The sequence below is a fragment of the Capricornis sumatraensis genome, chromosome 14, assembly GCF_032405125.1.
Source record: "Capricornis sumatraensis isolate serow.1 chromosome 14, serow.2, whole genome shotgun sequence".
Taxonomy (NCBI): Eukaryota; Metazoa; Chordata; class Mammalia; order Artiodactyla; family Bovidae; genus Capricornis; species Capricornis sumatraensis.
In genome coordinates, this window is record NC_091082.1 from 48795181 (window position 1) to 48822712 (window position 27532).

A 27532-nucleotide genomic window follows, 5' to 3' on the forward strand; every position below is an offset into this window, starting at 1 on the left:
GTGCTCCGATCGCTAAATCTGGTTTGTCTTAGCAGCTGCAGTGAGAAAAGATATGGACAACCTGCCCTCTAACCTATCATCCAAACACCCCTACTCTGGGCCCTAAGCCCAAGGTCATAACACTTGAACATGGTTCCCATGGTTCTCACTGTCTCATCTCCACTCTCCTCACTCCAGTTATTCCCACTCAATGAATCAAGTATTTTCAGTTCAGGGTGATGGTTTAGCAGTAGTGAGTAACTGGATGAGTGAGAAGTAAAACAATGAAGAAAACTATAGAGACAGTCATTTGAAAAGAGCAACACTATTTGAGTCTACACATAAACAACAAATGCAGTCTTCCTGTTACTTTCAACTCGACTTGAGGTCCTTGGCAAAGGCCTGGCAAGACTAGTTCCCTAATCACTCTCTTCCATTCTCTTTTCTTCCTACACCTAAAGAGGCAAGCAGCAGCTGCTCAAATCTGTATCTTTTCTCTGAAAAACTCTGGAGTTCTTCCACTGAAGTTATTTTAATGAACTCATTGCCACATCCTTTAGAAAATTTCAAAGAACCAGAGTTATCTGGGAAAGGGATACTAAGACAGGAACAACCTTTGTCAGTGTGTTCTCCCCTACCCTACATAAACCAAATCCTAATGCTGGGAGGGGCTTCCCAGGTGGTTCAGTGGTAAAGAATCCACCTGCCAATGCAAGAGATGTGGGTTTGATCCCTGGGTCAGGACGATCTCCTGGAGAAGGAAATGGCAACCCACACCAGGGAAAGCCCAAGGACAGAGGAGCCTGGTAGGCTACCATCCAAGGGGTCACAAAGAGTCGGACCTGACTTAGTGACTAAACTACCGCCACCAATGCTGGGAGGTAAAATAATACCACAGTTAAGAGCGTGGAGTACTAAAGGCAGATATAGCAAAGTCTAAGTTATGACAAACCTAGACAGCATATTAAAAAGCAGAGACATTACTTTGTCTACAGAGGTCCATACAGTCAAAGCTATGGTTTTTCCAGTAGTCATGTATGGATGTGAGAGTCGGACCATGAACAAGGCTGAATGCCAAAGAATTGATGGTTTCAAACTGTGGTGCTGGAGAAGACTTTTAAGAGTCCCTTGGACAGCAAGGAGATCAAACCAGTCAATCCTAAAGGAAATCAACCCTGAATATTCATTGGAAGGACAGATGCTGAAGCTGAAGTTCCAATTCTTTGGCCACTTGATATGAAGAGCCAAATCATTGGAAAAGATCCTGATGCTGGGAAAGATTGAGAGCGGGAAGAGTAGGGGGCAACAGAGGATGAGATATTTGGATAACATCACCAACTCAATGGACATGAGTCTGAGCAAACTCCAAGAGACAGTAAAGGATGGGGAAGCCTGACATGCTGCAGTCCATGGGGTCGCAAAGAGTTGGACACGACTTAGTGAATGAACACCACCAAAGCCTGAGGTCCACACTGTACTCTTCACTAGACATTTAATCTGAAAGAGATTACTTAATTTATCTAAGCGTCAATTTCTTTATAGGGAAAAATGGTGTAAATAATACCTCTCAGCTTGGTAATAAGAACAAGAGGACAAGATGAACAAATACAAAAAGAGTTTAGCATAGGTTGCTGTATACTAGGCATTCAACAAACACTGACTATTTCCATTGCTATTATTGTCAGCTGCCATGGAAACCAGCAGAGTTTCATTAAAGCACACACCTAGAACCCAAGAGCATCTCCTCTTAATTCCAGCAATGTTACTCAGTCTCCTCAACTGCAAAAATGGTGGGACCACCTCCAAGGTCCTGCTAAGTCTGTGCTTCACAAATGTTTCCCATTTTCATCATTTATTCTCAATGAATTCTAGCTTTTCTAAATGTAAACTGAAAAAAGCAGTCTTCATCCCAATTACCTCCAAACATGTTATAAGAAATAAGTGCTAATGCAGTTTTATATTATAAAGATATACTCGATAAGATTTTATTAAGATATTTTCAAATGGCTTCAGACAAGCCTTGAGCCAAAATCTCTTGAAAAAAAGCTACACAGTGTCAAAAGTTGATAAATATGAATTCAGCCTGGGAGGAGAACATTATAAAGATGGTTCTGTTGATTTGTTTGCTAAAGTAAGTTACTACATATAGTGACTAAAAGTTATAATTTATACTACCTGTATTAAGGGTTAATTGAAGTGCTAATAAAATGTCGAAAAAATATATTTTTCAAGCCATGTATACTACGAAAGTACAGGAATACTCTTATGGTAGCATCTGAATTTTTCGATTGGTATTCCAACACCAGGTAAACTGAGAAGGCAATGGGTGCTGACTGCTCACCTTATCTTGTAAGGTAAAGGTCCCAGGAAAACCAGCAAAGAGAAATTTGTTCTTGACTTTCAACTTTCCCAAATTTGCTACAATCAGATTATTTGATCTGGAACTTTCTGGGATAAGAAGAACAGGAGCACCAGCCTCAATATCCAGGAGAACCCGTGAACAGCGCTGTGCTTGATCTCTCACCTGAAAGAAGAAGGAAAATTGAGTCATTCAGTTCATTCCCTCATTTTACAATCAAATAACCTCAAGTTCCCAAAAGTTCCATGAATTTATAAATCTAAAACAACTAAAGTCACACAGAGTATATTCTATGAACACCAAGGAGTTAAATTAGAAAACAGCAACAAGAAGATAATGGAAAACTCCCAAGTATCTGGAAATTAAACTACACACTTCTAAATAACCCATGGGTCACAGAAGAAATCACTAGGGAAGTTAAAAAATATATATCTTGACTTTACTGATTAAAAAAACACAGCACATCAAAATTCATGGAATGAATTTTAAAGCACTTAAAAAGGTACTTAAAGACTTCCATGACCCTAAATGGGATATAAGTCGAAAAAGGTAGGGATATATGTATATGTATAGCTGATTCATTTTGCTGTACAGAAGAAACTAACAACATAGTAAAGTAACTACACTTCAATAAAAATTAACTAAAGAAAAGAAAGAAGGAAAAAAGGGGAGGGGGCAGGTACTTGAAGAAAAATGTTTAGCATTAAATGTTTATTTGATATAAAAGATCTAAAATCAATAAAGCTTCCAGCTTAAGAAGCTAGAAAAGCAAAATAAACCTAAGTAAGGAGAAGGAAGAAAATAATAAAGAGCAGAAACCAGTTATTTAGAAAACAGATAAGAGAGAAAGATCAATTGAACGTTTGTAGAACACTCTACCCAACTAGCACTTTATATTCTTTACAAGCGCACACGTGCTTATTAAGAATATGTACAGGCCTGACACAGCCCTCAATAAGTTGATTATTTAAGGAGATTAATGAACATGATAAAACCTCTACCTATATGAATGAAGAAAAAAGGAAGAAAACAAAAATCACCACTACCAGAAGAATCAGGGACATTGCCTCAGAACTTAAAGATATTAAGAGACATGGAAACCTATGAACAAGTTCAGGCCAACAAACTGACAATTCAGATGAAGTAGACAGATTCCTTAAAAACAAACACAAACTATCTACAGCTAACATCATATTAGTTAACATCTGCAGAAGACAATGCTTTCCCTCTAAGATAAGGAATAAAGCATGGATACCCACTCTCACCATTCCTATTCAACACTGTAGCTAAACTCCTAGTCCAAACAAAGGGTATATAGGTTGGGAAGGAAAAAAGAAAACTTTCTTATTCACAGACAACATAATCATCTATGTAGAAAACCCTTAAGAATCAAAAGGAGCTAGAATAAGTAACTGAGGGCTTCCCTGATAGCTCAGTTGGTAAAGAATCCACCTGCAATGCAGAAGACCCCGGTTCAATTCCTGGTTTGGGAAGATACGCTAGAAAAGGGATAGGCTACCCTCTCCAGTATTCTTGGGCTTCCCTTGCGGCTCAGCTGGTAAAGAATGCGCCTGCAATGCAGGAGACTTGGGTTCAATCCCTGGATTGGGAAGATCCCCTGGAGAAGGAAACTGCTACCCACTCCAGTATTCTGGCCTGGAGAATTCCATGGACTGTATAGCATGGGGTCGCAGAGTCGGACATGACAAACGACTTCACTTCACTTCAGGATAAGTAAGTTTAGCAAGATGACAGGATATGAGCTCAATATCTATGTAAACAAAAGTCAATTAAATCTCTTAAACTTTCAATAAACAAGTAGATATTGAATTTTTTTCATTGATATAATTTAGAATAGCATCAAAATGCTGAAATACCTAGTGATAAGTTTAACAAAAAATGTGTAAGAACAGTATACCTGAAACTACGAAACACTGCTGAGAGAAACTAAACACCTACTTCAATGGAAGATATACCATACTCAAGGATCCAAAGACTCAATATTGTTAAGATGCCAATTCTCCAGATATATGGATTAAAGACAATCCCAATCAAAATCCTAGCTGACTTTATTGTAGAAACAGACAAGCTGATTCTAAAATTTATAGAGGAAAAACAAAGGACCTAGAAGAGCCAATACATCTTTGAAAAATAAGTTGGAAGACTTAGAATATCTGATTTCAAGACATACCATAAAGCAATAGCTCTCAAGGCAAGGGAGAGGGGGGACTTCCTTGTGGTCCAGTAGCTAAGACACTGCACTCTCAATGCAGGGGGCATGGGTTTGATCTCTGGTCAGGGACTAGATCCCACATTCCACAACTGAAGAGTTCACGTGCTGCAATGAAGATGGAAGAACCCACATGCTACAACTAAGAGCTGGGCAGCTAAATAAAATTTTAAAAAATAAGTTTAGAAAGAAAAAAAAAAAAAAAGACATGAGGGGAAGGTATTCCCTGATGGTCAAGTGGTTAAGAATCCACCTGCCAATGCAGAGGACACAGGTTCAATCCCTGGTCCAAGAAGATCCTACATACCAGAGGGCAACTAAGCTGGTAAGCCACAACCACTGAAGCCCCCAACACCTAGAGCCCCTGCTCCACAAGAGAAGCCCCCACTTGCTGCAGCTAGAGAAAGCCTGCACACAGCACAACAAAGACTCGACACAGCCAAGAAATAAATAAATAGTATTTTTTTAGAAAAGACAACGGGGTGTACAACTAAATATAAATCAAGGAAATAGAATAGAGAATAAAGAAATACACATACATATATGATCAGTGGATTCTCAACATAAGTGTCAAGGTAATTCAGTGGGAAAAGAACAGTCTGGATGGGTATTTGAGAAAAAAAACCTCAAGTCTCACTTAACAAAATATGCAAACATTAAGTCAAAATGGAAGAGATTTTATTACAACACTTCTAAAAAAGGAAAATAGGAGAGATTTATTGCCACCTGATGGTAGGCAGACTTCTTTGACAAAACAATAGCACTAACCATAAAATTAAAAAATTGAACTTCATCAAAATGAAAGACTTCTGCTTTTAAAAAATTAGTATTAAGAAAATGGGGGAGGGGGTAGCCATAGACTAGAAAAAAATATTCACAATAAATATATCAAAGGTCTTCTATCCAGAATATATTAAGGAAGATATAAAGGAAGAAATATTGATGTCAATTCTACACAAACTGTTCTGAAAATAGAAGAGGGAACACGTCCCAATTCATCCTACAAGGATAGCATGGCCCAGTTACCAAAACCAAAATAGGCATTTTTCTTTTCAAGAAAGGAAAACTACAAACTAGTAACGCTCAGGAGCTTAGATATCCTAAGCTCCTAAAATATCACAGCAAATTAAGAAAACTGTAAAGGCATCCAGAAAATAAGGAAATGAATGAATGTGGCTGCATTCTGCTATAACAGCAAGCTGGCCAGTGGCTACCAAGAAGCAGGGATTAGGGCTGGGAGACCATTAGCAAAAGGACACAAACTTCATACCCTTTTTATAATGTGCAAACGAGCTGAGCAAAAGATATGGTATACAAAGTTTTCTTTTAATCTTAAAGAGACTAGAGATTAGTCAGGAGAGTGGTTTCTTAAGACATCAACAGAATGAGATAGGAAAGGACTACATGCCACATGTCTTAGTAATGTTTTAATTTTTATTTTGGTGGTGGTTTCATGGATGTTCCTTCTATTACCACACTTTGAAGTTTACATACATGTTACAAATATTATTTCATATGTATCAAATACTAAACTGTTTTTTATAAGTTTCTAAAGAGAGAAAAAAGGTTACATATATCCATGGAAACATGTATGGGGAAAAAATTTAAAAAATAAAATATACCGATGGTGCTAGAAAACTTAAGTTATTTTTTTCCATATTCCCTGTCATTTGATTGTACTACTTTTATATTTAAAAAAATAAATAAATTCTCTATAATGTACACAGGAAACCAGTAATACTGGCTGCTGCCAAGGACAGAAACTGGGTAGCTGAGGAAAAGTAGCTGAGAAAGAGACTTTTCTCCAAATGCTCTTTTTGGCTTTGATTCTGTACTAAAACAATATACGACTTACTCAAAAATTTTTTTATTTAAATTAAAACAAAATTTTTAAACGTTGCTACTACAAAGAACTTAAATTACAATCTTTTACCTAATAAAACTTAAAAATAAATAACCAATACGTTTTACAAAGAACCACATTGTAACTGCTTTCTGTGGTTCCAAGACAACACTGGAGGCTGCCTCACACTCAGAGGTGCGCTGCCAGGGCATCTTAAATCCTTCACGTAAACACATCATCGGCTGGACACTGCACACGCCACCAGCTCGAGGTGGTCTACACCCAATGTTAGATCATGCTACATTCCTTCCAGTGATGTCACCTGGACACAGCACACACCACCAGCTTGAGGTGGTCTACACTCAATGTGAGGTCATGTTACATTCCTTCCGGTGATGTCACGTCTTTGCAAAGCTGGGTCTTAAGCACTTGCTGAGATAGAAAACAAGTACCATGAGAAAATAAATGTGGAAAAGGAAATGAGGGCTGTGACGTTCAACCCGATTCCAAGTCTCAGGAGCTGTTCAGTGCCCAAGAGGCACACACATCCTACTAGGAAGCAATTATGGTGATTTAAGAATGAAATAAAAATATCATCTTTCACTTATGTTTTTACGTTTTCAAACAGCTACTAAATTGTTGGACAGACGTAATTATGAAGTTGTTTGGACTTAATTACTTTGGAAATGGAAAGACCATTAGGTGTTTCTTTTGACCTCAGATGTGTCTCGGAAAAACTTCCAAGACAAGAAGGGAGCCATGAGCTAAGAAGTTTGAGAACTGCATTTGAAAGAAACCCTCTTTTTATAACAAGATACTGTCTTTGGAACCACTTTCCAGGAGAAGCATCACCACTGAAGTAACTTGTTTATCTTTTTTAGAGCAAGCCAAGTGAAAGTGAAGTCACTCAGTCGTGTCCGACTCTTTGCGACCTGTGGACTGTAGCCCACCAAGCTCCTCCATCCATGGGATTCTCCAGGCAAGAATACTGGAGTGGGTTGCCATTTCCTTCTCCAAGAGCAAGCCAAAGCTAAACTTTAAGAGGAAATTAAAACACAATGCAAGAAACAAGAATATAAGCTCTCCGATTACACTAAGATTTCTGTAGCTAATCAGCTACATGGAGGACATTAGCAAAGCTTAAGATTTCTTGATTATGAAATTAAAACACGATGCAAGAAACAAAAATATAAGCTCTCTGATTACAGTAATATTTCTGTAGCTAATCAGCTACATGGAGGACATTAGCAAAGCTTAAGATTTCTTGATTATCTTCACTTTTCTCAGTGACACTTTCCAGATTTATCTCTAGAGATTTAAAAGTTCTGCTGATGAGTCAAACTGGAAAAGTGTCTTGGATCCAGGCACTACCTACCGTCTGCCCTTCGATGGCAGCTCGCTGGCGCCCTAACACATCCTGCAGCTGAGTGAAGTGCTGGATGAAGGCCACCACCTCCGCCTGGAACCGCTGGGTGTGCACGTACTGCACGGATGCCATCTGGAGGCTCACTCGGACGTCGTGCTCCCGCCGGAGGAGAGGGTCAGGTCGGCCATACCTAGGAGTAAGGGCAACAATGTGACTCAGAGACAGTGGCAGGATGCAAATGACTGTCTGAAGAAAACTCGGGTTCACTTAGGGGCTTCCCCAGGCAACAGCTTTAACTGTTAAAATGGAAACCCAGAAAAAAAAAAAAAGGAAATCCACAACCAGGTTTTAGAAAGCAAACTCCAATAACTACCTCCTTTCTAAGGTTCCACCACATGTCGAGGATGTTAAGTAAAAGTCTGGTGTGACGGCAAGGGCTATAAACACGGGACAGGTCTGGGGCTGCGATCACTCCTGATTCCAGACCTCACTCAGAAGCCACCATGGTTCAGACCTTGTACCTGAGCCTCTTTGTCCCTGCCTTTAAGGAAAAGTGAATATTCCTGCTCACTCTTCTAGCAAAGACTATGACAACTCGGGGTAATAAAAACTACACTGTGAAACAACTGGTAAAGAAAATTAGGCAACAGAACCAATGTTCCTGAGGCAGTCTGTCTCTGGAAGCTGAAAGAAGTCTTTTTACTTCAGTGAAATGCAGGCCAAAGACTTTTAGCATCCACATTCACTGATAAATTAGAAAACTTCTACAAATGGTTTTAATGGGACACGATGCCACAATAATAAATTATTATACAGCACATAGTCACTGGGGAAAGGAATTCATATTAGCTGAGCAACTATTATTTTGCCAGGCAGAGAGTTAAGAGTTTTACATTAATTATCTCATTTGTTAAAGAACCATGCCTCTGTGGTAGATAACAATACAAATAAATCAATCTAATTTCTCAGAGGAGTATGATATACTCCCTCTGGAAATGAAAGAAAAACTTCTTAGACATCTTCAGGGACCATTTTTCTCAACTATGGTTGAACATTAAAATCACTTTGGATAATTAAAAAAAAAAAAAAGAACACAACACTACCACAGACCAGAATACTTGGGGGCAGAGATGGATATCCATATTCTGACAGCTCCCCAAAAGGTTGAAAAACCACCTTTTAAAATTTCTGTTTTCTGAGAAAAAAATATTCTTTAATAACTACATAGGCCTAAAAATGCCTTCTAAGTTCTAAAACTGAATACAGATTGTATTTATACTGAGAGAAATGTCTAATGCAATTTAAAACCCATTATCTTCAACAACTTTCTCAGGCTGAAATCATCCCAGATCATTCAGAGCTAAATGAAATTGATCTAACATAGTCTCCTCACTATTTCAATAGAAAAACAGACGCAAGGAGATCAAGTGACTTGTTCAAGTCACACAACACATTGCTGTGAAACCAGACTATAATGATGACCACAGTTATTTCAACCATACCCTCTTTATTTGTTAAAGCCTGAGTAGCCCACTTTAATGCAGATCCATTTTAATATAAATCGAGATTCCTCACAACCAGATCAAATTGATTCTACATAAGAGGCTATGTTTTTTTAAAACTTTTCCTCACTGCTTAGCCGACAAGAATTTGAAACAGGAAACAATCATGATAGAAAAGCTTGATGTTTTTACTTGAAAGTCTGGAAGATGAGGGCTTCTTCTCCACTCGTAGTGAACCGTTCTCGGTAGAACTCTCCGTGCGAGGTAAGGTCGCTCAGAGATAGGCTCCCAATGCTCCCCTGTAAGGCCAGGTCTCCCTCTAGGAAGATGAAAAATCAGAATGCATTCTTATGCTCTTTTCTCTGTCACACACCCTAACTCTGCCTGAAACAAAAATTGATACACACATGGCTCAGACTTTACATCGTTTAATAAAACGAAATGTCAAAAGTGAATATTCATATTCTAATATACCCAGAACAATATTTTATGCACTATTTCAAATAGCCTCAATGCAGAAGTCCAAAGGGATTGAAATAATACCACAGCATCACACTTTAACACTTACAAGGGGGAAGAAATTAAGGGTAAACATAAATTACAGGATAAAATATTTACAAATACAGATAGAAACATGTTCTTTTCTGAGATCAGACCACTAATTAGAATTAGCAAAATAGCATAAGGTCTATTTTATACTATAGATAAAGGAATAAAGAAAAAAATGTCAGAGATGTATTAATCAGGCAGTACTAAATGAGTTTTAGTGCTATTTAATTAAAAGGAGACATTAATAAAATAAGACACTGAACACACAGATTTGAAACTACTCCAATATTACACAAGTGAAGCTCCTGGAAGGTGGACAGAAGAAAAAGGAAATGTTAAAACATGTACCCCTGGGCTATGAACCTATATGAATCATTCTTAACATGGGGTAGATACTGAAAAGGAATATTCTGAACTGTTGCTTATGTAAAACAAATTTTGTCACCATAATTAACAACAAAACAATGACTGAGGTGTATGTATTTGGCAGGCTAGCTCTGCTCCCAATGAAGACACATACTTATTTTTGGTTCCGAATGTCCTCTAACAAAAATACCGCCCCCTCCCCCACCGCCCCCCAGAAAAAAATGAAGTCACTCAGAAAAGTGAAGTTGTGTCCGACTCTTTGTGACTCCATGGACTGTAGCCTACCAGGCTTCTCCATCCATGGGATTTTCCAGGCAAGAGTACCGGAGTGGGTTGCCATTTCCTTCTCCAGGGGATCTTTCCAACCCAGGGATCGAACCTGGGTCTCCTACATTGCAGGCAGACGCTTTACCCTCTGAGCCACCAGGGAAACTTATCCTACCCAAGCTTCTCCAAATTCTAAGGACTCATCTCTTCTAGGAACCTTTTATAAATTAATTTATACCAGGAATGAAACCAATTTTAGTTCATCCTTTCCCCAAAAGACATTCTTATTTTACTACAGAGTCAACATTTGAGCTTTGTAGTCTTCTTATTTTATCACCAGTTGCTCAAGGAAGGAGCTGTATTTTATGCTCACTTTGTAAATTCTTCCACTTTAGAGCTTAATGTAGATCTTCACTTCTGTTCTACTAAGGATTACAGCCTATTGCGTCCCATCAGGAAGAATGCCAGCTTTGCTACAATATCTCCCTGCTTAAACCACCCCCTCTAAAGTGAAAGTCGCTCAGTCGTGTCTGACTCTTGGCGACCCCATGGACTATACGGTCCATGGAATTCTCTAGGCCAGAATACTGGAGTGGGTAGCTGTTCCCTTCTCCAGGGGATGTTCCTAATCCAGGGATTGAACCCAGGTCTCCTGCATTGCAGGTGCATTCTTTACCAGCTGAGCCGCAAGGGAAGCCCAAGAATACTGGAGTGGGTAGCCTATCCCTTCTCTAGCATATCTTCCTGACCCAGCAATCAAACCGGGGTCTCCTATATTGGAGGCGAATTCTTTACAAACTGAGCTATCAGGGAAGCCCACCCCCTCGTAGAGGTCCCCCTAATTATGGCAACACAGTGAACATATGCCCTGATTTCCCAGAGGCAGCCCCTGTTATATGCCATTTTCCCAGTTGTAATTATTAATAATGCCCCCTTTCACACTCCAACATGTCCAAACTTTAGACAAAGAAATTATATACTCATCCAGAGAGCTTTTTTAAAACTCAGATAGATTACAGGGTCCCATCCCAACCCACAGAATCAGAGTCTTGGGATGGGAAGGGAGCTGTGCCAGATAGCTGCATTTCTAACAGATGATTCTGATCCATAAACCAGTATCTGGAAGGCACCACCACCAGTCCTGGCCAGACCAGTAACCACAAACCAGCCACTGAGCCACACCTTACTTAGCACCTGTGAAGACAATTAGATTTGTGAGCAGGATGTTCAAATTCTTCCCAGATTCCCCAAGTCTGATTTTTCCCACTTACCAATCATTTCCAGGTGTGCCACTAATTTGGACACATTCGCCTTGGCAAGCTCACTGGTGGTCTTATTCAGCACGAGAGAAAGCGAATGCACCTAAGAACACAGAAGGAAAGGCAAGGCGAATGTTACTCGGAGGAAAAGGTCCCTTTCAGACAAATGGCATCGAGAAAGATGCTACAAGTCTCAGGAAAGCTGAAGATAAACCTTTTTGTCCAACTGATACCAAATTCATTTCAACTTCTCTTAGCCAGTCAAACCACAGTAAGAGGAGAGAGCTGATAGGAAAAGAACTTGACTGGGCAATCTAAAACCCAGGCTCTGTGGTGTCTTCTCTGTGGTCACCTCGTCTGTTCTCTTTTAAATTTTTTTTTCTTCTTTCTTTCTTCTCTCCTTTTTTTTTTTTTTTTTTTTGTATGTTGGTTGGTTGGCTTTTTGGTTTTTTTAGGGGGATGCTTTCTTTGGGCTTCATCTATTGTTTGTCAGTGAAATGTTTTACATTATAAAACAATTTTTCCCCGTTCAGCATTTATCTCTAATACTGCACTATTCTGTAATCACTCATACAGATTCATTAAGTGCACCCTAAGAATTTGTCAAAGCGAAGTGATAAATACACTTAATGTTTAATGTCTTCAGACTAATATTTAATAGAAGCCCCTGGTGACCAACTGGGACTTCACTTAGAAGCACAATCAAAGATTTTCTTCCCCAGAGACAACCACCAATAGAAGAAAACCTGTTTTAGGAAAAGCATTCTTGGAAACAAATAAATCCAGGAACATAATTCTGTCATTTTAGCTACAAAAAGGACTCTGTATCTACGATTTAGGGAGGCAGATACCCCTGAGCGCCATCACTGGGTAAGGCATCAGCTGAAGAGAAGAAAGGAGGAAAGAGGAGACGGAAAGAAGCTTACATCCCAGTTCACACTCTCTGCTCCCGAGTGGCAGAGCCAGTGACATGCACCCCTTATCTTTAATGCCTACCACGACAGAGGGTGACATGGTTGGATGGCATCACCAACTCAATGAACATGAGTTTGATCAAACTCTAGGAGACAGTGAAGGACAGGGAAGCCTGACATGTTGCAGTCCATGGGAGGTCACAAAGAGTTGGTCATGACTTAGCAACTGAACAACAACAAAGTAGGTGTTCAGTGTATGTCTGATAAATGGGAAAAAAAAATGGAAAAAGAAAGAAAATAGCAGGAGAAAAGGAAGGAGAAAAAACATTCATAGAGGAAGGAGGAGAAAAAAGGAGGGAATCATTACAGATGGAGTAGTGACCATGGGGGCCACTCCAATGGCACGGGGGGTCCCCATGCAGTGGCTTCTGGCCATGAACAACAGAAGGATCTCAAGGGAATGAGTTATCATGAAGGGGGAAGTGAAAAAAAAACCTCTAGCCACTTCATCACCAAAATGATGCAAATAATGAGTCTAAATATGCTTTGTTTGGAGGAATCCAGCTGTCACCACTTGAGCCCACTCTCAGCATGGATCTTAGCATCACTGAAAGTGGGACAACTGGGTGTTGTAGCCCTCCTGGTATAACGCAACAGGAAGCACTCAGCACCACCTATGAAGTGTCGGACCTGGATCTGATCAAGTCTTTACAGCTAACTTCCATTTCTAAAATTAGAGGATGAGAGGAATCAAATGTACCATAAAGAAACAGACAAATCCAGAATGTGGAACACCCTAGGAGACACTAACCCAGCTTCTATGGACAACTGTATGGGAGGAAGAAGCGGGGAAGATACCATTCACTGAATGATCATTTCTGCCACACATGTGAGGAGGGCCATACCTAGGTCATCTCATTGAACTTCCACAATCCTATGACACAGGCACCATTAAACAACCTCTGTTTACTGATGAAAAACTTGTGGGAGAAAGAAGTTAAATGGTCTGTCCACAGCCAAACAGCTGTATGGTTACAACAAAAATGCCAGCTTTCAAATCCAGGCAGTCTGACATTTAAGACACCTGTACTCTTGCTCTCAGTAAAAGCCAAAAATGTTCTGAGTGAGAGGGAGATGAAAATAAAAGGCACATTTAAAAATAGCTACTCTGTACTAGTTGCTAGTTACATAGTAACATGGTTACTATGTGCTAGACACATTGCCAGGTGCTTCATGTAATTTCCTCATTTAGTTACCATAATCAGACGATGGAAGATAAGGAAACAGAGGCATAAAGAAGCTAAATAATTCCACTGAATTTTACAGCCCAAAGGAAAGACAAGAAGTTACTGAAACCATTTATTTCCCCTGCCTCCAGATGGGATTAATGCCAAAACCTTTTCTGAGATATTAACATCTACCTTTTAGGAATAGACATCCAAAAGACCACATACCTCCTCTGTGAGGTATCGATTTTCTGACATAAATCCACAGTGACAGCATCTAAGTAAACAAGCCCACATTCATACACAGAACTTAACAAGAGCCTAAGGGAACTGATACCTTGAGATCCAGTTTGGTGTTAACTGGATCCTGAAGTTCAGACTCTGCTAACGCGCTTGATTCTGACTTCACACTTTGTAGGACATCCTCAGGCGGCACCTTCATCGCATGGTTGTCTGCAGTGGAGCCAATTCCAAAAAAATCTAGGATCACGACCCAGGTCTGCAGCGTGATCAGCACATCCAAGCAGTTAAAATCAACATCAATGCTCCGGTTAACTCGACTGTAACTGGAAGAGAATTCTGGATGTTTCTTATCCACCAGGAAAACATTGATATGGACCAAGGAATCATCAAATTTACTCTTTCCCGCAAGTATCTTGGGCTCATCTACCGTTGGCGAAGGAGGTGGAGTCAAGGGATAGTCCTTGTCTTGGACTTCCTTTTGCTTCTTCCGGGAGGCCGAAGTGGGTCTCTGATACAGCTGAAACACATTGGGAGCTTCCTCCATGTGAGAAGGGAGAGACCGAGGCATGTCTGGATACTCCACGTTGGACACGGAAGGGCAGGACTGAGAGAGATACTCTTTTTGTGCTAAACTAGATGGCTTTGGGGCTCCCCGAGACACCATCAGGTTCTTATATTTGGAATCTGGATTTTTCTCCAGTAAGTCCTCCATCAGCAGAGAGTGCAGGGCAATCTGAATGGATAAAGTCTGGGGGTGGTCTTTACTGAATTCCACCTCAAAATCCTGAAATTTTAAGCTCACAAGACCCTGGGCCCCCAAAGTCAGATCTCCACTTAGCTGAACTTGCAGCTCTGATATACAAAAGTTGGCTTGAATCTGGGTAAAGGATTTGACTTCCTTCACAGACAAGGACTTTTGAGAAGAGTTAGAAAGACTGGAGTGGCTGAACAATCCATTCTCCTTCCTTTCAGCGGAAGGTTCTCCACAGATACTGAGGGGAGGCAGAGGAGAATTAGGGCAGGGTGAGGATGCTGCACTGACTGGAAACTTATTCAGATCTTCACTATACACCAGATTGTCCAGCGTTTGTAAAACCTGCTCATATACATGCTTTGCTAACACCACCTGCATTCAAAGAGAAAAATTCAGTTATTCCACTACTACTGTCAAATGCCCTCATATGCACTGCTCACAAATTTTGTATGACTTTACCCAAGTGGTTTTTTAAAAATATAATTTATAAGATATATTTTATTTCAATTTATTTATTTTTAATTGGAGAATAACTCCTTTACAATATCGTGTTGGTTTCTGCTCTATATCAACTCTCCAAGACGTTTTAAATTCGTTGACAGCAAGGATCCCCTCTTTATTTCTTTTTCATCCTTACACCTCTGCCTCTCTCTGACCTATATCTATTGACAAGGCCGTCCCCGAGTACCTCATGGAATAACCTTCACACAATAAATGTTCAATAAGTGCTGGTAAATGTAGGCCTGAATCTGTACAATCATTCTTTCAAACCCCACGAAACAACTACAGAAATTGAAGGAAAAGTTTTAAAAGAGAAAAAGCTTAAAAGCCAAAAAGGAAAAAATCCAGGGAAAGTTCTCTCAACCAGAGACCCATATCCAGAAACCACTGATGTCAAAAGCTACACATGTTCTGTTAACAGCACCCCTGGGTTACTGCAGAGCAGATACCAAACCAACGACCAGTCACTGCTCTAGAGCCTGTGCACTGTCCTAAGACCCTGCCTATCCTTGCTGTTTTATAATGCTATGCTTTTGCTCTCTTGCCTGTGAAAGCAGGAAAAATGACACTTTTGAAAGAAAAAGGATGAAAGATGTATACAAACATACCATACACACCCCCTGACCCATTTCATTTCAATGAGGGCAAGACTAATTCTCCCTTGAAAGGATCTGTCAACAGCTCAGATAATCAGATTGTTTTATAGGTGGGCCACATATGCCAAAAGTGTGACAAGAATTGTACACTCTGGGAAAGAGAGATCCTGACTTTTTAAGCAATAATTTTCCTCATTTCTTAATGGCAACAGAATTAACGATTTGCCCTGTTCCACTCTATAATTCACCCCTCCACATGAAGAAGCTAACAAAGACTGATTCAGTGATAGAAGGACATGATAAAAGGATACCATGCTTATTGGAAGAAGTTATTGACAATAATGTGCATGAACAATATCTCTTTGAATTTATATTTTCCTTCCAACATTTTATATATACAAAATATAACAAGACATAAACATAACACATTTATATAACAAATACAAAATCATTACATGACTTCAACTGTCCTGACAAAAAAATCAATAGTGTGCTTACTTGAACCGGATTGACAAATTTTCCTTCAATCTTCATGATGCTAGAAGCTCCCAGGTCATCTGGACTAAGTGAGAAAGTCAGTTCAGATTCTCTCTCTATAGGGATCTTCTCCAGTTTAAAGTGAATGGTCGTGTTGTTGAGGATGTGAAAAGCTGGCGTAAGAGAAAAGAAATGACCAACTAGAAACACTCAGACTGACTGCGTCATTGCTGATTAAGTGAGGGTATATAAACAAGCCCAGGAGTTGCTCTTAGACCAGGAAGGCAGGTTAGCCTGGCACCGAGGGTCTACGATTGAGTACAAACCTTGGCAACTATTCCAAGACCAAAACTCACAGCAACCAAGGGTATAAGATAAATTTACACATAAAGAGCATGCTACAGCTCTTTTCATAACAGGCTCCATTTGATGGTTTCAAAATATGATGCAGTGAGCATTAACCCAGGCAAGGGTCCTCAGTAAGCTTCTCTTAACCTCCCAAGCTGGCATTTTCCAAACAAAACTGTTCATCCATGCCCAGCTTTAGACTGATCCCTCTTATTGGGCCTAACTCAGAATCAAGGACAAAACAGAATTCTAAGTGAACAACTTTTAACCCAAGCAGAGAAAGCAATCTTTTGGTAACTATGTAAAAATGAATCAGTGTATATAGGAGTTCTCAAAGGCATTAATATCTTCACCAATCAATATAGCTTACCTGATTTCTATAGATGCCAAGACTAATAGATTGAACTGCTTGGTTTTAGCAGATCAGATCGAGAATACATACTTACAAGCACTTTATTCCTAGAACCCTGCACCAAACCATTACAGAAGATGACAGGATAGTCAACAGAGACCATAACATCCACAGACTAAATTTCACATTCTATTTCTGTCAATCCCTCCAGCTGTCTTAGACTACAATATTTAACTAGGAAAGATCTACAGCTTAGGAATGAAAAAGTCAGATGCATTGACTAAATTACATAATACTCTTAACAGAATCCACCCACTGAATCCCAGTGAATGAACACTCACCCAAGGGGGCCACTTAAAAAATCCTTATTTTGCCAAAAATGGTATTCAGTGGGAAAAGGTGCAAACATTCAAACATAATATGAAAGCATTCTACTAAAATTCTATTTTAACTTCTTAAATATTCACTTAGGGTAATTCTAAAAGAAAGGTTTTTGTTGTTATTTTAAGCCAGGTACTACCTTCATGGCTGGGTCTGGAATCTAAACAAAATGAGACAAAAGATACCCATGCCTCACCTTGACCTCTATGCAAAGATTCAAAGAAATCATGTCGGGTGAAGTGAGCTTCCTCCTGACTACTGGCATTGGCAGACCCAGACAGAGGACAGAATGCCCGGCTCATTTCCAGCCCGGGGCCCTCTCTGCCTGTCAACTGAGTGCAGTTCAAAGAATATAATTTAATGTCTTTGATTTCCACTTGCAGACGGTCACTTCTGGATTCATCATCTCCTGCCACAAAATTCTGGATGAAGATCTGTCCCAAGTGTCCTACCAGCAACTCGGGACTGCCAGGCTTCCGAGGGATGGAAACCACTGGTGATTCAATGTTTATGTTCAAGATGAGCTTTACGGTGTCAGAATGAGACGCTCCTAGGCCAAACCCATATGGTTCATTTTCTTCTAAGAAAAAGGAGTCCCGGGCCTTCCTGGGAGTTTCAAAGAGCGACACCATCTCACTGTACTCGGCTGTCTTAGTGGCTAGGACCGTGGTGACTTTGGTGGCTGCGCTTTTCAGCATACTTCGAAAATTTTCTTCCAGCTCATCCATGGACAACGTCAGCTCCTTCAAGAATTTAGCGGAGTGGTTGTAATGCAAGGAGGCCATCTTGAGGTTGAGAAAACATTCCTGTTTAGATTTCTCAACAAAGGTGAAACTCAGAGCATCAGTGAGGGCTGTGTCTTCCATTCTGACAAATACAGATTCATAGAAGCCAATATCACTGATGATATTTTCATAGCCTACGGAATTTCCAATGCTGACAACGTATTGGTTCTTAACATTCTCCTGTGTCAAATCCATAAGCTGCAAACAGCCGAGAGAACCATTCATATCAAATGTGTTGCCCATGGAGACATTAACTTTGGTGCCACCTATACTCGCTGTTGCAATCTTTCTGCCATATTTCTCTCCATTAGCCATTCCCACCGTCCGAAGGAGCAGCAGGTTAAGTCTGTGGATTTCCACCGCAACCTCTGTGTTTTGTTCATATGTAGATTGGTAAGTTCCCTGTTCCCTAAAGCTTCTTTCAAAATCAGTCATTAAAGGTTGAGGACTCAATTCATCTTTTTCCTTGGGAAAAGATTTTTGAAGAAAACCAATCAGCTCCACAATTGTCTCTGGATTTAGGATGATATCCAAATTATTCACCTGCAATGAAATCACCTGAAGAGTGCTATCCAAATTCATGGACGGGCACTCTGAACTCACAAACTGATATTCCAGTTTTATGAGGGACTCTTGTTCTTTGGTGAGAACTCTGTCCAGAGAAATACTAGTGGCTGACTGGTTGTTCCGTGTGGCAGCACTCGTGAGGTGGGCCACGTTGGACCCAGAGACGGGAGACTGGGCCCTGCTGTCCCGGAGGCTTCCTGTTGGGATATCAAAGCTCAAGTTCTTGTGGGAGGCCATCAAAAGGTCAAAATCAGCGCCATATGTCTGCATGGTGTCCACCAGGAGCAAACCATGAACAGTGAGGGAGACCTCAGCGTCATAAGGCCTCTTCACAAAGTGAGCATTGGTGCCAAACACCTTGAGCACAGAGATGTACCGGCCATTGCTCTCAACACCAAGCTGCATGCAATTCACCTTAAACTCCGCCAGGAGGAGCTGTGACTCCACCAAGACCTCCCGAGTATGCTGCTCCAACATCACAATGCTCTGGGTCAAGTTCATCACGGAGTCTTGCAAACTTCCCCGCTGTCCCCCTTGGGGAAAAATCTTCTCCTTCATCTGAGAGTCAAAAGTCTTCGTTTCTGGGGTGGTCAGGAGAGCAAAACAATTCTTCAGAGCAGATATTTTATCTTCATTGATGTGGATCTTCAGGTCTGGTAGGTTGCCTGAGAGGACAGCTCCAGGGTACTTGGGATCTGATGTATAAATCAATCGACGTTCTAACTGGAGGTGAACATTGAATTTCTCAACCACGTGGGTCGGTCCCACGTCAATATCCTGGACATGCTTCCAGTTGTCCTTCACACGTCCAACCATGATCTGCAGGTCGAGAAAGGACAGGGAGTACCTCTCGTACATCTTCGTGTTCATTAGATGTGCTTGAAGCTGCTCTTCACTGAACTTGACTCCAGAAAATGGAGGTGTTTTCTCCCCATTACTGCTGCTAGTCTCGGGAGGTGGGGTATTAGGAGGTGTGGCAAGAGGGGTCTTATATTCATCATCACTGAACTGATTCTCTTCCAATGCTGACCCATCCCCATTCTTCCTCTTGGAGTCATCTGCAGATGAAAACAGAAGATTTAAAGTACATGTCAGCTCTTGCCTTCCTCCTCCATTTAATGTAATAATTAAGAAAAGTAGAGAAGAGTCGGACACGACTTAAGAGACTGAACAACAACAAGAAAGAAGCAACAGCCCTGATTTAAAAAATAAATGGATGAAAACTCTAAGCATAGTATTCTGTATTTCCCATGTATTCAGAGTGAACTTATCTACTGATTGGGAAATCAAAACACAAAGAGTAAAAGTTCATGGAACATGAGGAAAGATGGAGACCTGCTAACATAGGAACACATGTCAGGGTGCAGAAGCCAACAATGCCCTCTGGTCACTGTCCCCCCGCCCCACAACATCGGAGCTGCACTGCAGGAGCTGCCATCACCAACCCTCCTCATTTGTTTACTTTTTCCTATATTCATCTATGTGTTTGTTTTGTTCCCCCAACTAGGAGGTTCCAAAAGAACAGAGGTTTCCTCTGCCTTCCTCAACACAATACCCGAGTGTTAGATCAGCACTTGGTGCGCAGTAATTGCTTCATATGTCAAGTTTCCAGTCCCAAATTCACTCAACCCCTCACTTCTGCGCCTGAGCAGTGTCGCAACAACTACAAAAACACATCCCTGGGTTTGGTCACCTGTGTCTCTGTCACGTTAGTGTTTTATAAATCCAAGTAGGTACTCTCTGCAGTTGTGTGATCCTTTTCTTCAGATGTAATTCCCTTTGCACACTCGCTTAGGGCCAAGCTCATACCAGCCAAAGAGTAGAAACAACCAAATGTCCACCAACTGATGAGTGGATAATATTATAAAATGTAGTATATCAATACGAGGGAACATCATTTAGCCACAAACAGAAATGAAGTATTGATAACATGCTACAGGGCTTCCCTAGTGGTTCAGATGATGCAGGAGACCAGGGTTCAGTCCCTGGGTTGGGAAGATCCCTTGGAGAACAGAATGGCTATCCTCTCCAGTATTCTTGCCTGGAGAATTCCATAGACAGAGGAGCCTGGAGGGCAACAGTCCAAGGGGTCAAAGAGTCGGACACAACTAAGCGACGAACACTTTCATTTTCCCTTCTTTCACAAAATGAATAAACCTTGAAAACACTGAGCTAAGTGAAAGAAGTCATACATAAAAGGTCTCTTATTACATGATTCTATTCACATGAACTGTTCAGAACAGGCAAATAAACAGAGATAGAAAGATTAGTGGTTAGCAAGGGCTAGGAGAGGTGGTAATAGAGATATGGGTCTAGAATGTCTTCTTGGGACAACGAAAATGTTCTGAAATTAGATAACAGTGAGAGCTGTACCATTTTATGAATATACCGAAAACAACTGAATTGTATATTTTCAAATGGATCTCAATAAAACTATTACATAAAAAAGTTTCAAGTTAACTTTGGAGCCTAGAAATGTTAAATAAACTTCTTTTTAAGCTTTACGTGGTTCAGTGAGAGAGAGAGATCAATCTGCCAAGATACGCCTTTATTACTTCACATTCACACTGTACCTTGGGTGTTGGTCAACAGCATTCTTCCTAGATCCACAACAACCAACACAGGATTCTTGAACTTAAAGTCATCAGGAAATATCACTTGAGGGGCAGAAATGTCCAGTCGCACAGTCCACCGTTTACTCTCCTCCTATAAAAATAGAATCAAGCACAATTAAATAGCCTTGAACTACAACAGCTAAGAGAGGGCAGCTTTATCAGCTGGAGCTCAAGCCTCCCTGAAGGTCACACTAGGCTCACAGGATGACCTAATGGTCTATAGTATTAAAGCAAAAAAACATTTAAGACAAAAGTGGATCCAAATACTTAAGGATATGAGACATTACCACAGGCAAATGGCTGAAGTGGGAGAGAAAAATGTGCAAATTACTGGTTTGGGGGTTGCTTGCTCTTTGATTCTGATGATCGACGGTTTAAGAAAGGTCTTATTTCTAAAGACTTAATACTCGAAAAGTATTGTAGAAATTATAGAATTCAAATAAATGAGAAATCCAAATATTTTTATTTATTCATGGACATTGCTAAGCACAAACTTTCAGGCCAAAATATCTTAGAGAAAAACATACGCTTTGACATTTGAAATATAAAAAATAGACCAATTCATGAATTTGTTAATGGCTCTTCCCATGAATTTGTTATATAAATTAGCTAATTTATATAAATATTATCAAAGATTATATACAGTAACAAATTAACAATTTATGTATTTTTTTCAATTTATTTATTTTAATTGGAGGAACAATTACAATACTTTGATGGTTTTTGCCATATATCAGTGTGAATCAGCCATAGGTAAATATGTGTCCCCTCCTTCCTGAACTCCATCCCACCGCCCTCCTCATCCCACCCCTCCAGGTTGTCACAGAGCAACAGCTTTGGGTGCCCTGGGTCATACATCAAACTTGCACTGGTTATCTGTTTTACATATGGTAATGTGTATGTTTCAATATTATTCTCTCAAATCATCCTACCTCGCCGTCTCCCACTGAGTCCAAAAGTCTGTTCTTTATGTCTGTGTCTCTTTGGCTGCCCTGAACGTAGAACTGTCAGTACCATCTTTCCAGATTCCATCAGTTGAGTTCAGTTCAGTCACTCAGTCATGTCCGACTCTTTGTGACCCCATGAATCACAGCATGCCAGGCCTCCCTGTCCATCACCAACTCCCAGAGTTCACTCAGACTCACGTCCATCGAGTCAGTGATGCCATCCGGCCATCTCATCCTCTGTCGTCCCCTTCTCCTCCTGCCCCCAATCCCTCCCAGCATCAGTCTTTTCCAATGAGTCAACTCTTCGCATGAGGTGGCCAAAGTACTGGAGTTTCAGCTTCTGCATCAAGTCCTTCCAAAGAACACCCAGGGCTGATCTCCTTTAGAATGGACTGGTTGGATCTCCTTGCAGTCCAAGGAACTCTCAAGAGTCTTCGCCAACACCACAGTTCAAAAGCATCAATTCTTCGGTGCTCAGCTTTCGCATCCATACATGACCAATGGAAAAACCATAGCCTTGACTAGATGGACCTTTGTTGGCAAAGTAATGTCTCTGCTTTTCTTATCTAGGTTGGTCATAACTTTCCTTCCAAGGAGTAAGCGTCTTTTAATTTCATGGCTGCAACCACCATGCAGTGATTTTGGAGCCCAAAAAAATAAAGTCTGACACTGTTTCCCCATCTATTTCCCATGAAGTGATGGGACCAGATGCCCTGATCTTCGTTTTCTGAATATTGAGCTATAAGCCAACTTTTTCACTCTCCTCTTTCACTTTCATCAAGAGGCTTTTTAGTTCCTCTTCACTTTCTGCCATAAGAGTGGTGTCATCTGCATACCAGATTCCAAAGATATGCCTTAATATACAGTATTTATCTTTCTCTTTCTGACTTACTTCACTCTGTATAATAGGCTCTAGGTTCATCCACCTCATTAGAACTGACTCAAATGCATTTCTTTCCATAGTTGAGTAATATTCCATTGTGTGTATGTACCATAACTTCTTTATCCATTTTTCTGTCAAAGGACATCTAGGTTGCTTCAATGTCCTAGTTATTGTAAATATATAATTTATACATTTTATATATACTATATAAATATATAATATAATATGATTTATATAATTACATGTTGTAATAGTAACATTTGGTAATTATATGTAGTAGCAAAAGCTAATTTATATAAATGCCATGAAAGAGAAACCTCTTGGTCTAAGATAATCAGAAGTACTAAATGTTGTTATTTGTGTTGAAATACATCCAAAAACAAAAACACAGGACAAATTCTGCAACCCATACTACAAACCCCTAAGTGTTTCCCCTGAACATCTCTGCCATCCCTTACACTCCCAGCTGGCTCTGCACCAACTACAAGCCACCTGCTGAGTGGTACACCTACTGCTGCGTCTGAGCAGCGCATCCCCAGGCCACAGGGCCAGAAGCTCAGTTTAGCTGGACTGTTGAGATGTTTCTTGGCTCACCCTGTGCATAAGCATCCTCATGTCAGCTGGGCACTCAGCATCACAAAGTGATCATCACTCCCAGGAATCAAAACTGGGATATCGGGCTTCCCTGGTGAACCAGTGTTTAAGAATCCTCCTTGCAATTCAAGGGACACTGTTTCAGTCCCTGGTCCGGGAAGATCCCACATGCAGCGGAGCAACTAAGCCCGCGAGCCACAGCTACTGAGCCCACACACCTAGAACCCGTGCTCCACAACAAGAGAAACCACTGCAATGAGAAGCCCGTGCACCACAACAAAGAGTAGACCCTGCTCGGCTCAACTGGAAAAAAACCCACATGCAGCAACAAAGACCCACCACAGCCAAAAAAGTAAACAAACAAATCTTTAAAACAAAAAATTACTGGGGCATCATTCCAATTGTTTTTCTTCTGATAATAGTAAGTAAAAGGGGATGTTCTTAATTGAAATATTTACAAAATGTCAGGTCTAGAAAATGGAACAAAGACAAGTCTTGGGAATGTTCTAAGACGGAAACAAGGAAGAAATAATATATGATCTAGTCTCAGTCATTTGTTTTTATTTATTACAACCTAACTGTAAAAGACATGGGATTTCATTTTTTGCTAGCTAAGAAGTATTTCGTAGATCCCGTTTACTTATCAGTGTAACTGATACAAGCATGACTCTCTACTGTAAATAAAGAACTTCCCAGAAAGAATGCCTTCCTCTTCCCCACCCTCCAAAAGGAGCATTCGTTATGTCCACTTACAATGAAATCACCCACTAGCAATCGGTCAAGAGTCTGTCGGATTTCCGCCTTGGTCTGCATCTTCAGTCTGTTGTACTGTCTTCGCGCAGCTTCAGCCACTCTCAACTCAAGTTCAGATTGATAACCGAAACCTGCAAGATTGGAAATATCCAAGAGTCTTCTTATGGTTGGATGAAAGAACGTGCTGCAACATCTACTCTCACCAGGAATTCACCAAAGCTAAAAAACAGTCTGTACAACAAGAGTTCCTTATTCCAGCCTGAGCTGGGGTTACAGGAATGTGGCCAAGACAGTGAGGGACAGCCATGCAGAGAAAGGTTAAGTACATAAGAGATGGGTATCTAAGTAACTATTAGATAACTATTAGAATTTCTAGAATCATTTTCTGAAAGATTCTAAACTATTATATTTCAAAAACCTTAAAAGCATGATCATTACTGAAAGGGAATCTAGGAGGATTTGCCTTCTACATTCTATCAGTGTCAGAGCAATGAAGCCAAGACATTAATGGTCACTGTCTACATGAAAGGGGCTTCCCAGAGGGCTCAGTAGTAAAGGACCCACCTGCCAATGAAGGAGACATGGATTCAATCCCAGGAGGGGGAAGATCCCCTAGAGGAAGAAATGGCAACCCACTCCAGTATCCTTGCTTAGAAAATTCCAAGGACAGAGGAGCCTGGTGGGCTGCGGTCCATGGGATCGCAAAGAGCAACTAAGCCTGCACGCACATTCATGTACATGAAAAGACTCAAAAACTGGATCAAAAACTAAAACAACTCTTATGAAAGGGGAGTGACGGATAGATTTAGGAAAGCACTACTGTTTTATCGATCTCTCTATCAACAGAATTGTTTCTTTTGCACATACTGTCTCAAATCTTTTTGGAAGACTAAGGCAGACATATGTAAAACAGTGATGACACAGAAGAGTCCAATGATGACCTCCGCAGTATTTATTGCTGCACCAAACAAGTAAAACAGACCACTGATCCTGTCATCTAGGAGGAAATTCTTGAACATTCCTCCTAAATTCTCTGGCCTAAAATATCCTGGGTAGCCAAGGAAACCACTGTCGTAATAGATGGAAAGTATTTTAAATGCATGCTAAATGAAGACAAAGAAAGAAAAAATATTAAGTCATTGATTCCTCTTGGAAGAGCAACTTTCCAAGGATATTCACTTTGATTCAATATTGAAGGACAACCTTCCACTTACTCTCAGGCCTTTTCTGCCACTACCAGGTCACCAGAATAATAACCCTTGTCCCAGAAGTGACAACAAAGAGGTCATTAGAAAGTAACATAATCAAACAAAAAAGTTAACCTGAGGTATGAACCTTTCCCTTGTAGAAAAAGTCTGCTACTTTTTTAATAGCCTGGGGATTATATATGATGTTCAAGGGCCTCGTGCTGACATTCAGCCGCCTCTCAAAATGGCTGTGCACTGGATTTCTCTCATACAGCATCTCAAAAACCGGGTCATCTGGGTCTGCAGCTAGAGGAAAAGAACCAGAGGGGAAAAAAAAATAAACAGAACACAGCAAAACAATCACCTTATTCCTCAGAATTCTGAGGAAAAAAAAGACATTTCCTCAATTATTTTCCAATTAAGTCTCATTTTCAAAAACTTTATAAAATAGAGAGCCTAATAAGGACAGCCTCTAGGTATCAACAGGACTCCTCAAGGCTGGGTTGTTGTATTCACTCCCATCACGGAACCCGAGACCTGGAGGCCTTGTGAGTTGCCCCAGTCACTCACCAATCAAGGGAGAGCACAGTGGGGTCTCTAAGTCAGATAAGTATCCACACAGCAAACCCCTGGGCACAAAACAGGACTCACTCCCTCTCTGACCGCTGACCAAGACTACTGATCTGTAATCATTGCATTTTTAAGGATGAATTTAAGTACACATGACAGTTTACCAGGATAATGATGGCTTCTGTCTGCAGATGCTGTTTGGAGTCCAAAAGACTGGGAGACTCTGCCAACTTCCTTTTGCTGATGAACACACACAAAACACACAAGGGTCAGGGTGAGAGGGGCCAATTCACCATGCACACATTCTCCCCCATCTTCCCCTTTGACACCACTCTCGCTTAGCACGGCCGAATCAAAACTCATGTGTGTCTCTCTCAAAATGATCAAATATCGGAACAAATCAAGTTAATACCACTAATTGCTTGCCTAAAACAGATGGCAATTCACCAACACCCTGGATCAATCATACAGCTATACGTACTGGATTAGGGAAGACCAGAAGAGGAAACATGGTTCCTTCCGTAGCCAGGTCTCGCAGAAAGAGTCCACCCAACCGGACTAAGAGCAAGGAGGAGTTTCTTCGAGGAAGAGATTCTGCTAGAAGTTTTACACCTACAGAAGATAAATGTTAAGAGCTGATACTATGCCATCATAGCCTTAAGTATTTTCAAAGTATTAGATATAATATTTTATAGTGAACTATCAGATATAATGAACTATTTCTCCTTCGAATTGGAACAAAATAACCCTATCTACATATCTATATGTCTACTTTTGTTCAGTTCAGTTGCTCAGTCGTGTCTGACTCTTTGCAACCCCATGGACTGCAGCATGCCAGGCTTTCCTGTCCACTGACATAAATTTGTAAGGAATATCAGAAGCTTTCCAACACAATGAATTTTAAACAGAGCACTTAATTTAGTTCAAACAATCTGCTAGTTCACACTAAGTTTATGACTTCTCAGCTCTCAAGATTACAAAGTCAAAGCCAGTCAAAAACTGGCTTTTTTTTTTGGTCACTTGCCTTTAAACTACTCACAGACCTCAGATAAGTGCCTATTTTATGAACTACAATAAATCTATTTGTGAGAAGACATAACTAACATCTGGGCATTTATT

General features: G+C 40.4%; 1 protein-coding gene across 1 annotated transcript in view; it reads right to left on the minus strand.

The window, feature by feature from the left end:
- Positions 1-27532, minus strand: part of VPS13D (vacuolar protein sorting 13 homolog D) — a 260686-nt gene that overhangs the window by 207219 nt on the left and 25935 nt on the right. Inside the window, exons 13-24 of the mRNA XM_068986146.1 lie at positions 26895-27025; positions 26578-26653; positions 25979-26149; positions 24657-24787; positions 21438-21570; positions 17709-19922; positions 16453-16604; positions 14198-15229; positions 11733-11823; positions 9472-9598; positions 7787-7967; positions 2321-2503 (exon numbers count right to left, since the gene is read on the minus strand). Coding sequence (XP_068842247.1) covers positions 2321-2503; positions 7787-7967; positions 9472-9598; positions 11733-11823; positions 14198-15229; positions 16453-16604; positions 17709-19922; positions 21438-21570; positions 24657-24787; positions 25979-26149; positions 26578-26653; positions 26895-27025 — 4622 coding nt within the window. The remainder of the gene's footprint in view (positions 1-2320; positions 2504-7786; positions 7968-9471; positions 9599-11732; positions 11824-14197; positions 15230-16452; positions 16605-17708; positions 19923-21437; positions 21571-24656; positions 24788-25978; positions 26150-26577; positions 26654-26894; positions 27026-27532) is intronic.